The 10,894-nt window shown below is 16.2% G+C and overlaps 2 protein-coding genes across 2 annotated transcripts; one reads left to right on the top strand and one right to left on the bottom strand.

Moving 5' to 3' along the window:
* Nucleotides 1–35: 35 nt before the first annotated feature.
* Nucleotides 36–5,846, bottom strand: PGAL8A_00118200 (conserved Plasmodium protein, unknown function; the record flags this gene model as incomplete). The annotated part of the gene is made up of 2 exons (XM_028674666.1): nt 36–105; nt 334–5,846. 2 exons carry the CDS (start codon nt 5,844–5,846, stop codon nt 36–38), a joined length of 5,583 nt encoding a protein of 1,860 aa, XP_028526298.1.
* Nucleotides 5,847–7,735: 1,889 nt separating this feature from the next.
* PGAL8A_00118100 (conserved Plasmodium protein, unknown function) lies at nt 7,736–10,699 on the top strand (the record flags this gene model as incomplete). Its single annotated transcript, XM_028674655.1, has 1 exon — nt 7,736–10,699. The coding sequence occupies one exon, from the start codon at nt 7,736–7,738 to the stop codon at nt 10,697–10,699; it is 2,964 nt and encodes a 987-aa protein (XP_028526297.1).
* Nucleotides 10,700–10,894: the final 195 nt, after the last annotated feature.

The raw sequence follows: 10,894 nt of genomic DNA, 5'->3' as shown, positions 1-10,894 counted from the left end.
ATTAAAAAAGTGAAAATAATAAAAAAATATCAATGTTATATATCTATTGGTAAATTATTCTTTAGTCTTTTTTTTCTTTCCTCCATTAGCCATTGCACAAAAGTTCTATAAAAGGATAAAATAAAATGATAAAAAGAATAAAGTATAATAAAAAAATAAAAACAGCATTGAGATAATTGAAAATTCAGAATATTAATTCAAAGATATACAGAATAAAATCAAAAAAATTCCATTAAAAAAAAAGTAATACTATACTTGTTATATAGTAAAATAATAAAAATAATGTAACATAAATATATATATGCATAAATAATATAATCTATTTTTAATTACTTCTTTTTTTTATTTCCTTTATTTTCCTTTTGTATATTTTTTTTTAATTTTTGATTATCCATGACAAAATTTAAGGCAACATCTAAAGGAATGTAATTTTCTTTATTTTGTAAAATGTTAATTTTAGGTATAGCATTATCAGACGAAGATAAAGAAGATTTTATATTATCATCATCTTTTTCTTTTTCTTTTTCTTTTTCTTCATTTTCATTCAAACTAATTTTGTTTTCTGTTTTATTTAAAGATGATTTATTTTTAATTTCATCTTCATTTCCATATTCCATTTTTCCTGATTGGTTATTAGACAAATTCAATTTTTGTAAATTTGACTTTTCTAAATGTGAATTCACTTCAGAATTTTTGTTTAATTTTATATTATTATAATTTTCATATATATTGTTATTACTAGTTTCTTCTTCATTTATATAATTTTTTTTATTTATATCATTTATTTCATTTATATTATCTTCTTTATTTATGTAGTTTTCTTTAATTATATTATTCTCATTATTTATATCATTTTTTTCATTTATATTATCTTCTTCATTTATATAATTTTTTTTACTTATGTCGTTTTCTTCAGTTATATTATTTATTTCATTTATATTTCTTTTTTCATTTATATTGTTTTTTTCATTTGTATTATTCTCTTCTTTTATATTATTGTTTTGATTTATGTCGTTTTCTTCAATTAAATTATTTATTTCATTTATATTTCTTTTTTCATTTATATTGTTTTTTTCATTTGTATTATTTTCTTCCTTTAAATTATTTTTTTTATTTATTACATTATCATCATTTATATTATTTACTTCATTTATGCTGTATTTATCATTTGTATAACTTTCTTCATTTATAATATATTCTATACTTGTGTTGTTTTTTTCAGTTACATTATTCTCTTCATTTATATTATTTACTTCTTTATTGTTATTTTTTTCAATTACATTTTTCTCAATTTTATTTTTCTCTATTATTATCCCACTTTTTTCATTTATATTATTTTTCTTTATCTTATCTTGATATTTTATGTTTAATAATTTATTCAATATTTCATTATTATTTTTATAATTGTTAGAATTAATTATACTGTTAGAATAATCAAAAGACTTTTTTTTTTCAGTTTTAGTCAAGTAGGAACTTCGATAATCTCTATCACTGTGGTTATTATTTGAATCGTATTTATTTGATAATTTATATTTTTCTAGTTTCATCGTTTTTTTCTTTTTTTGATCACTTGTGCAATTATTTTCATTATCTGTTAAAACTACTTGAGGTTTAATTAAAAACTTATTTTTTAACTTATCATCACTTTCACTCTTACGAGAACAAGTGGAATTTTCTTTTTTTATGCATTTTGACATTTTACGTTCATTTAAGTAATTATAATCAAAATCATCAAATTTTATTTTACTTAAGGAAATTAATTCATTATCAAAACTATTAGAAATAGAATTATCAACTGATGAATGACTTTTAATGTTATGAAAAAAATTATCTGAACATTCTTGTAAGTACAAATTATCACTTATATCATAAAAATAATTTTTTACCTTTTTATTACATGTTTCTTCATATAAATTCCTGTATACATATTTATAATAACTACCATCACTAGAATAGTCTTCAAATAATTTTTTCTTTTTTTCTTTTTCTTTTTCTTTTTCTTTCTTTTTTTCTTTTGTATTTTCTACTTCTTCATCGTTATCTTCTATTTTTTCCTTTTCCTTCTCTTTTATTTTATTAACATTATCATTTATACATTCCTTTTTTTTTTCATGTATAATTTCTTGTTCATTTAATTTTCTTCGTAATCTTATTTTCTCTTCAAATTCTCTTCTAATTTTTAATTCATATAATTTTCTTTTCAAATTTATTTCATGTCTTAATTTATTATCCTCATCAATTTGGGTTTTTTGTTCATTGTTAATTTGTTTTATCATTTCTAATTTTTCTTTTATTTTTTCATTTGAGTTCTTTTTTTTTTCTTCTGAATATATATTATAACCATTTTCCTTTTCATTAATTTTTCTATAACTAATTTTATTTTCATTTTTTTTTTGATTTCTTGACAGTTTATTTATCCTTCGTGAAAATATATCATGAGTGGATTTGCTATTATTATCCTCATTAATTAAATTATTTAGAAAGTCAACAGAATAATACAAAGTGTTCTTATGTGTATTCATATTTGAATTATCTCTTGCTTCATTTAAGTGTTCATCAAAATTAGCTAAAATATTTTTTGAAAAAATATCTTCCTTTACTGAATCTTGTGTTAATATATACTTTAAATTAACACTCTTTTTATTTATACTACTTGTATCTTTTTCATTTTCATTTTTTTTATTGTTTTCATATTGATTTCTTCTTTCATTCATGTTAACATATTCATTAATACTCCTGTTTAAGATTTTATCATTCTTTCTTTTTATACTTTCATTTGTACATATTTCTATGTTTTTTATTTCATCTTTATTATTACATTTGATTATATTTTCTATTTTATTTTTTTTATCTGTTTGAGAAATTTCATTATTAATTTCAAAGTTATAATCATACTTTATTTTTTCACGACTCATATTATTCCTGTTTATATTTATTTCTTTATATTTTGAATTTATATTTTTATTACCACTATTAAAATCATTTTTTATTTTACAATCAATATTTTCGCTTGTAAAATTAGCATTTAAGTAATTGTCATTATTTGTTTTCACATTTTTAGAATTATACAAATTTATAAAATCTTTATCATATTTTAAATGACTTTTAGTTAATTCTTTATTATTAATATTACCATTAATGTATTTTATTTCTTCTTTAATGGAACTATTTTTTGTGTTAAAATTGTTCACAAAATTATTTTTTAAAGGAATGTAATTATTATCATTTAAATTCTTTTTTTTTTTTTCTTCTTCTACTTTTTCATTTTTGTCTTCCTTTTCTTCCTTTTCTTCCTTTTCTTCTTTTTCTTCTTTTTCTTCTTTTTCTTCTTTTTCTTTTTTTTCTTCTTTTTCTTCTTTTTCTTCTTCTTTTTCGTTTTTTATTTTATTTTTTTCATAAATATCATATAATTTTTTATCTTTTAAAAAATCAATATTCTCAATAAGTAATTTGCTACTTTTACTCAATTCTTCATTTTCTTTTATTACATAATCACTATTAATATTTTCTTTTCTTTTATTAATTTCCTTTAATTTTGATAGTAACGAATTTTTGAAATTTTCACTTATATTATTGTATAAATGTCTTTCCTTTTTTTTTTTATCATCAATTATAGAATTATTACCTACATGCTTAATTTCTAAATTTTTTGTTTTTAAAATACTCCATTTTCCTTCTTTGATATCCTCAGTTTTACCATAATGAGTGCTCAATTTATAGTCATATTTATTTAACTTTTCTTCATTTTTATTTATTTTTTTTTCAATACATTTTTTTATGTTATTTTCATCTTTGTATAACGGTTCTTCAATTGCATCATAAAATAAACTTTTTCTATTATCATCTTTATTTATAAAACTATTTTTATCAAATATATCATTTTCTTCATTATTTATTTTATTAATTTCATTTGGTTGCACATTTCTATCATTTTTAAAGTTTAATAATTTTTTATTTATTTTAAGCTTTTTTTCATAATTATCATTTTTCTTCAAAATATCCATGTCTCCTTTTTTAAGATAGCTTCCAACTATTGATGCATTTATAGAATTTTTTACGTCATATTTATGATCTAATGAAGTTTCTGAATTATATTTTTTTTTTATATTATCTTCAGTAACATTGTAAAGTAATTCAGTTTTTAATTCATTAGATTTTTTCATTTCGTTCATTTTTATGTTTTTATAAAAGTCTAATTTATTATTTATAACAACATTTGAATTATTTTTATCATTATTATAAATTTTATTTTTAATGATATTGTATTCATTCGATTGTTGTTTATTTTTTTCATCTATATGATATTTAATATTATCATTTTTTTTTATTTCTCCATCAGGATATTTTTTATGTTGTAAATATTTCTTTACATCAATAAAACTTTTTTTTTGTTCATTATTAATTGTGTATTCATCATTTGATAATAAATTTTTAGATTCAATTGATTTTTCTATGTTTTCTATTTCTTTAAATTTATCTTTAATTTTTTTTTCTTCAACAAAAAATTTATTTTCATTAAATAAGTTTTTTAATTCACTTAAATTAAAAGTATTAGAATCTGTTGTTTTTTCTTTTTCATCTTTGTTTTTTAAAATTTCGGATTTCTTAAAATCAATTTGTTTTTCCCTTTCATAATCTAAATAATTTCTTTTTTTTTGACTAAAGGATAATTTATCTTCGTTAATATAAAACCTATTATTATATGTAGGTAAATCAAAATTTAAGTTATTTTTATTTATTTTATATATATTATCATCCTTATGAATTTCTTTATCAGTAGAAGTATTCCTTTTATTTTCAATTTTGCATAGTTGTATTTTTTTGTCATATAATATTCTATCAAAATTATTTATTTTACTTGATTCTTGAATATCTTTTTTTTTAATATTATTTAAATTCTGATTATTTTTATTATTAATATCATTTGTTATATTTTCGTCATTGTTAAAATAATATATATAATTCTTATCCTTTTTCATATTTGCAAGATTATTACTATAATCATCACATTCAACTTTATTTTTATCAAAATTCGTATTAAAGTAATTTTTATATTTATTATTATCATCAATAAAATTTTTATGGTTAATTTTTATAGAATTATTCTTTTTCCAATTATTTTCTTCAGAAGGATGTAATTTTTTTTCATACTTATATAAGTTAACTGTGTTAATAATTGAAGTATCCTGAACTTTTTTTTTTTCCTTATCTATTGATGTTATATCATTACAATTATATTTACTATCATTTTTTTCCAATCCTTTGATTTCTATACTATTTTTAATTAAGTTACAATCATTTTTATTGGTATTATATACATTATTTTTATCTATATCAGAATCATTATGTGTGTTTCTATCTTGATAAATTTTCATAGTTTTCCTATATTTATTTATAATTTCATTTATTTTTTTCCTTTTTAAGTTTCTTTCAACTTTTGTATAATTTAAATCTTCATTTTTATTATTTTTTAACATATTATTGTCTTCTGAATTATTTGTCATTCTGTTTTTAGTTTGTTCTTTATATTTTATTAAGTTGTCTTCCACAACTGAATTTTTCTCTTCATTTTTATTCTCACAGGAATTATTTTTCTTATTATAAGTTTTTGTATCTTTAAAAAATGAATAATTTTCATTAAAATAAAAATTTTTAGAATTGAAATTTAATTTACTATTATTTTGTTCTAATCTTTCATTTTTAAAATCTTTACCCATATTATATTCACTTTTTTCTAACAAGACATTTTTTTTTAACCAATTTTCTCCCTTATCTATTTTCTTTTCTTTAAAGTCACTAATAAAATCATAATTAATAGCTTTTAAGTTTTTATAATTAGATGACATATTTTTTTATTCAAATATTATTTAATTTGTTTTCATTTCAAAAAAATAATAACAACATTAAATAAAATATCAAGTATACATATACATATATATATATATATATATATATCATAGTATTTATGCACACATGTAAACTTGTAATTTTTATGATTTGATTTAATAATCTTTTAATATTGTTACTTTTTTATTATTTTAATTCATTAAGAATTTATCTTAAAATATTTATATAATATTTCAAAAATATGATATAATTTTAAATATATAAAAAACTATAACAAATAGAAAAATACATATTTTTCTTTGTTGTTGACAAGATACAAAATATAATTTAAAAAAAAAAAAAAAAAAAAAAAAAGAATGAACAAAAGAAAGAATAAAAAGTCAAAATATATAATGAAGTAGTAAAAAAGAAAATTTTACAAAATACAAAAGATCTTTTATTAAAAAAAAATTGTTAACATATAATATTTCATATAGTTGATATAATTTAAATATGAAATTAAACAAAATAAATAATAAAAAAAAATAAAAGACTTATTTGCTTCAATGTTAACTCCTAATGGTTAATAAGATTTACAATATTTTCATTGTCATATAATTTATTATTATTTCATAAAAAAAAAAAAAAATAAAATTTATGCAAATAATTTTTTTTCTTTATTTGAATACAATTGATTTATAAGTAAAATACATAAATATATGAGTATTATTAAAAAATAAATATTTATAAATGTTTTTTATATATTTAAAAATAATTAATAATTCGAAATTTTATGTATAAAAACTTTTAAATAGAAAAAACATATTAGACTTAAAAAAAAAAATTATTTTTTTTTTTTTAATAATTGTCTTAATGTTTTTACATTTATATCCATTTTTCATATTTGACAAATTGAAAATAAAAAAATTCTCATTTTTAGTATCCTGTAATTATTTAAAAAAAATAATATTTTTTATTTATTTTACTTCTTATGCATATATATATACTTATATTGCCTTTATAAGTAAATTATATATTATTCTTTTTATTTAAAATTTTTTTGTTTTTATCATTGATATTTTTGTATTCAAAAAATAAAAAAAGAAATGTATCAATAATATATATATATATATATATATATAAATATTATTTTTGAATTAAATAATAAAAAGCTTTTATTTAAAGAAAAATTATTTAAAGTTTTATTTGCTAACATAAAAAAAAAAGATACACAACTAAAAATCCATCAATGATCAAAATTTTTTTGAAATGCATGAAACAGAAATTTCTTGCATACATAAATATTGTAGTAATTTTAAAAAAACATAATTTTTTTTCTTTTAATATTTTTAAACATTGATAATACGAGTTTCTTTAAATTAACTATATATTATTTTTCTATGTTTATGTTTTAATTTAAATTCTTATAAAAATTTTAAAAAAATATAAATATTGTTATTTATTTAAAATATTTAGCATTAATTTTATACTTATATTTTATGAAAAGCTAAATTTGTATATATTTGAAAATTCTTAAAATATATAATTAAAAAAAAAAATCTATAAAATATATTTTAGTTATATATATAAAAATTTTCAGATGTATATTTTTAATTTCTACCTATTCATAAAAGGTTTAATTATTTTTATTTTATAAATTTATATTTTGTTGTAATTTTTATTATATACTAGAGTTTGTTTTAAAAGTTACATTTTTTTTTTTTTTTTTTGAAATGTTAAAAGTATGTATATATGTTTATTAATTATTGTATTATAAATTTGAAAATTAACTATTATAATTATTTTGAAAAATAATTATATCATTATTAATAGAATTTTAAATATTTAACAAACAGCCAATATTTTTTTTTTTTTTTTTTTAATTTTATGAAATTAACTAAACAAGACAATGCTTAATAAAATATTGAATGATATTTTGGAAAACTGGGAAAAAAAAGAGTTTAGTTTATCAAGTTTATGTTTGTGTTTTCATCACTTAAAAAAAAAATTATCAAATGTTGAAGATAAAAAGGATTTTTTTATAAATGATATTAAATATGCAACTTTCAAAAAACTTTCAAATTTAATTGAAGATCAAAACATTAATAATAATGATAATAAATATTTTTATCTTATTTTTACAACATTTATTTTTAATTTGGAATGTGAATTTATAGCAGATAAAAGTTTTTTATTTAAGCATATGGAATATTGTTTAAATGAGTTAGATATATATATAAACAAAAAAACAAAACAAAATGAAAGCAAAAATAACAAATTGGATATATTACATAAAAAAGATGACATTAAAGGAAAGAGTAAGAATATATTAAATAAAGAAAAAGAAGATAAAAAAAATGTAAACATGAAAAACTCAGATGAAAATAAGATAACAGAAGACACAAATTATTTAAATTTTTTTGAAAAAATAGATATACTTATGAAAAATGTAATAGACTTAAAAATAAATTCAAATGATGATAATAAATTTATAAATTATAAGATTTATACTTTTCATTCCATCACTAAATTTATTTTTTTTTTATCACAAAATGAAAAAATTAGTAAATTTTTCTTCAAACATATTAAAAATATATTAATTTCTATTATTAATGTAAATTTGACTACGTTATATGATGAAAATATAGTAAATATGGCTAATAAAATTATTTTCTTTTTAGTAGATATAAATTTTCATTTTATAAAAGATTACGAAAAAGAATTTTTTAATTTTTTATATATTCAATTAAACAAAAATGATTCTATAGAAATCATTAAAGAAATTTTTGTTTTGTATCTAAAAAAAAAAAATAATATAATTTTAAATAATGAAATATATAAAGAGATGAATAATTATGCTAATGAAAATATAAATTTGTTTTTAAAATATGGATATAAAGAAAATTTATATTTTTTTCTAAACTCAATAAATATTTTTAAAAAATTGGTTAATTTTAGAATTAGTAATACAGATAACAACATATATATTATAAAAAGTATGGAATATATAAATATTAATCTTAGTATTAAAGATATTGTTTTGGGCATTAATAAATTATTAGAATACTTAGTAAATATATCTAAGAATTATTTAAATAATGAAAAGATGAATATTTATTTAAATGATAACAATTGTATATATGATAAGAAAGAAAAAAAAAATATGTATAATATTGAAAATATTTTAAGAACAATAAATGAAGAAAAAAAATATATTTATGTAAATAACTTTAATGTTGATAAAAATAATAATTACAATACCAATAACATTTTTAGATATATAACAGATAATATATTTGATTTCTTCAGAGAAATTATAGTTCATTTAGATTCAGAAATCATAAGTATTAATGCTAACCAATTTGTAAATTTTATGAAATTTTTTTTTGTATGCAATAATGAAAATGATTTATTTTTATCATATTTTTTAAATAACAACATATATATATACTCAAAAGATTTATTAAAAAAATGTTTTGCCATTTTTGATGAATTTGTAAATTATATTGTTTACTTATTTAGAATTATTAATGTATTAACTCAAAACAAATTATTAATAGAAGAAGACTTAAAAGAAAATATAAAGGAAGAGGATAAGAAATTATTTAATGTATTAAATAAAATTAAGGAAATTATTAGATGTGATAATATTACTGATATATATTATAATCTGTATAATAATAATGCGAAAGCTCTTTGCTTATATCTTAAATATTTAGCTCATTATACAAATGAATCAGTAAAAGAAAAAATATTAATTCATTATGAGCATTTTTTTTTTTATATTTTTAATAGAAGAAATAATGCTAATTTCAATATGATTTTCAAAAATAACATATCTTTTTATTTAACTTTAAAAATGTTGTATACATTTGTAAAAATTAAAAATTGTAATTTTGAAAATGTGTACAATATATATTTTAAACTTAGTAAATTAGAAAAAGAGCTAAATATAAATGAAGAATGCTCATTTTTTTATAAAAATAAAATGTATAACAATATATGTTTTATACAAAAAATAAAAATGTTTTTGTTAAAAAATTTAGATTCAATTACTTATGATAAGAAAATTTACATTAATAAAAAAGAAAAATTTACAAAATTAGAAAAGAAATTAGGAAAAATTAATGAAACAGATAAAAGTCTTTTGAAAAAAAAAAAGGAAAATAGAAAATTTAATGATGAAATTAACGTTTATGACAAAAGAAGATTTAAAACAACGCATACGGATAATGAAATATTGAATAAAGAAATTAACTCAGAAAGTGATGAGATGAATGAATCTTCATTCGAAAGCAATGATGATGAAGAAATTTCTGCTGATACTGATAATAGCGAACATTTAGAAAAAAAAAATAAAAATAAAAATAAAATTTATGTGAATGAATATAAAGAATGTAATAATAAGGAAGATATTTACAGTGAAAATGAGGAAAAAAAAATGAATAATGAAAAAGAAAATAAGAAAGTTATCACTACAAATAAAGAAAAAAAAAATGCAAAAATTTCAATACAAAATAAGTGTAATAAAAAAATAAGTAAAGGAAAAAATAATATTACAATAAAAAAAGAAAGAAAAATTAATAATAAGAATCTATTAAATAAACAAGACAAAAAAGATGTTACAATAAATGGTCATATTGTAGATAACTTAAAAAATAATCCTAGTATTAAATCAACAATTGTGAACAATATCAAATTAAAAAATAAAAAAAGAAAGAAGGAGCAACTTATAAATTCTTATCAATGTAATAATTCAGACAAAAATACTATTAACTTAAATGAGTTAAAAGATAATATAAAAATAGTATCGTCCTTTGATGCTGTAAATTCTTTAAACTACATGAAACAATCAATTTTAAGTGAATTATAAAAAAAAAAAAAAAAAAAAAAAAAAAAAAAAAAAAATAATTAAAATAGGAAATAAACAAGAAAATATATATATATATATATATATATTTAATTTTTGATTTTTAATATTATTTATTTTTTTTTTTTTTTTAACAACTTTAGAATGTATATAAAAAATAATAAGATGATTCATATAAAAAGTCTTCAAAACTATATT

This window comes from Plasmodium gallinaceum (assembly GCF_900005855.1).
Source record: "Plasmodium gallinaceum strain 8A genome assembly, contig: PGAL8A_v1_63, whole genome shotgun sequence".
Classification (NCBI taxonomy): Eukaryota; Apicomplexa; class Aconoidasida; order Haemosporida; family Plasmodiidae; genus Plasmodium; species Plasmodium gallinaceum.
The sequence above is the reverse complement of the archived record's forward strand: the minus strand, read 5'-3'. Positions and strand labels throughout refer to the sequence as shown.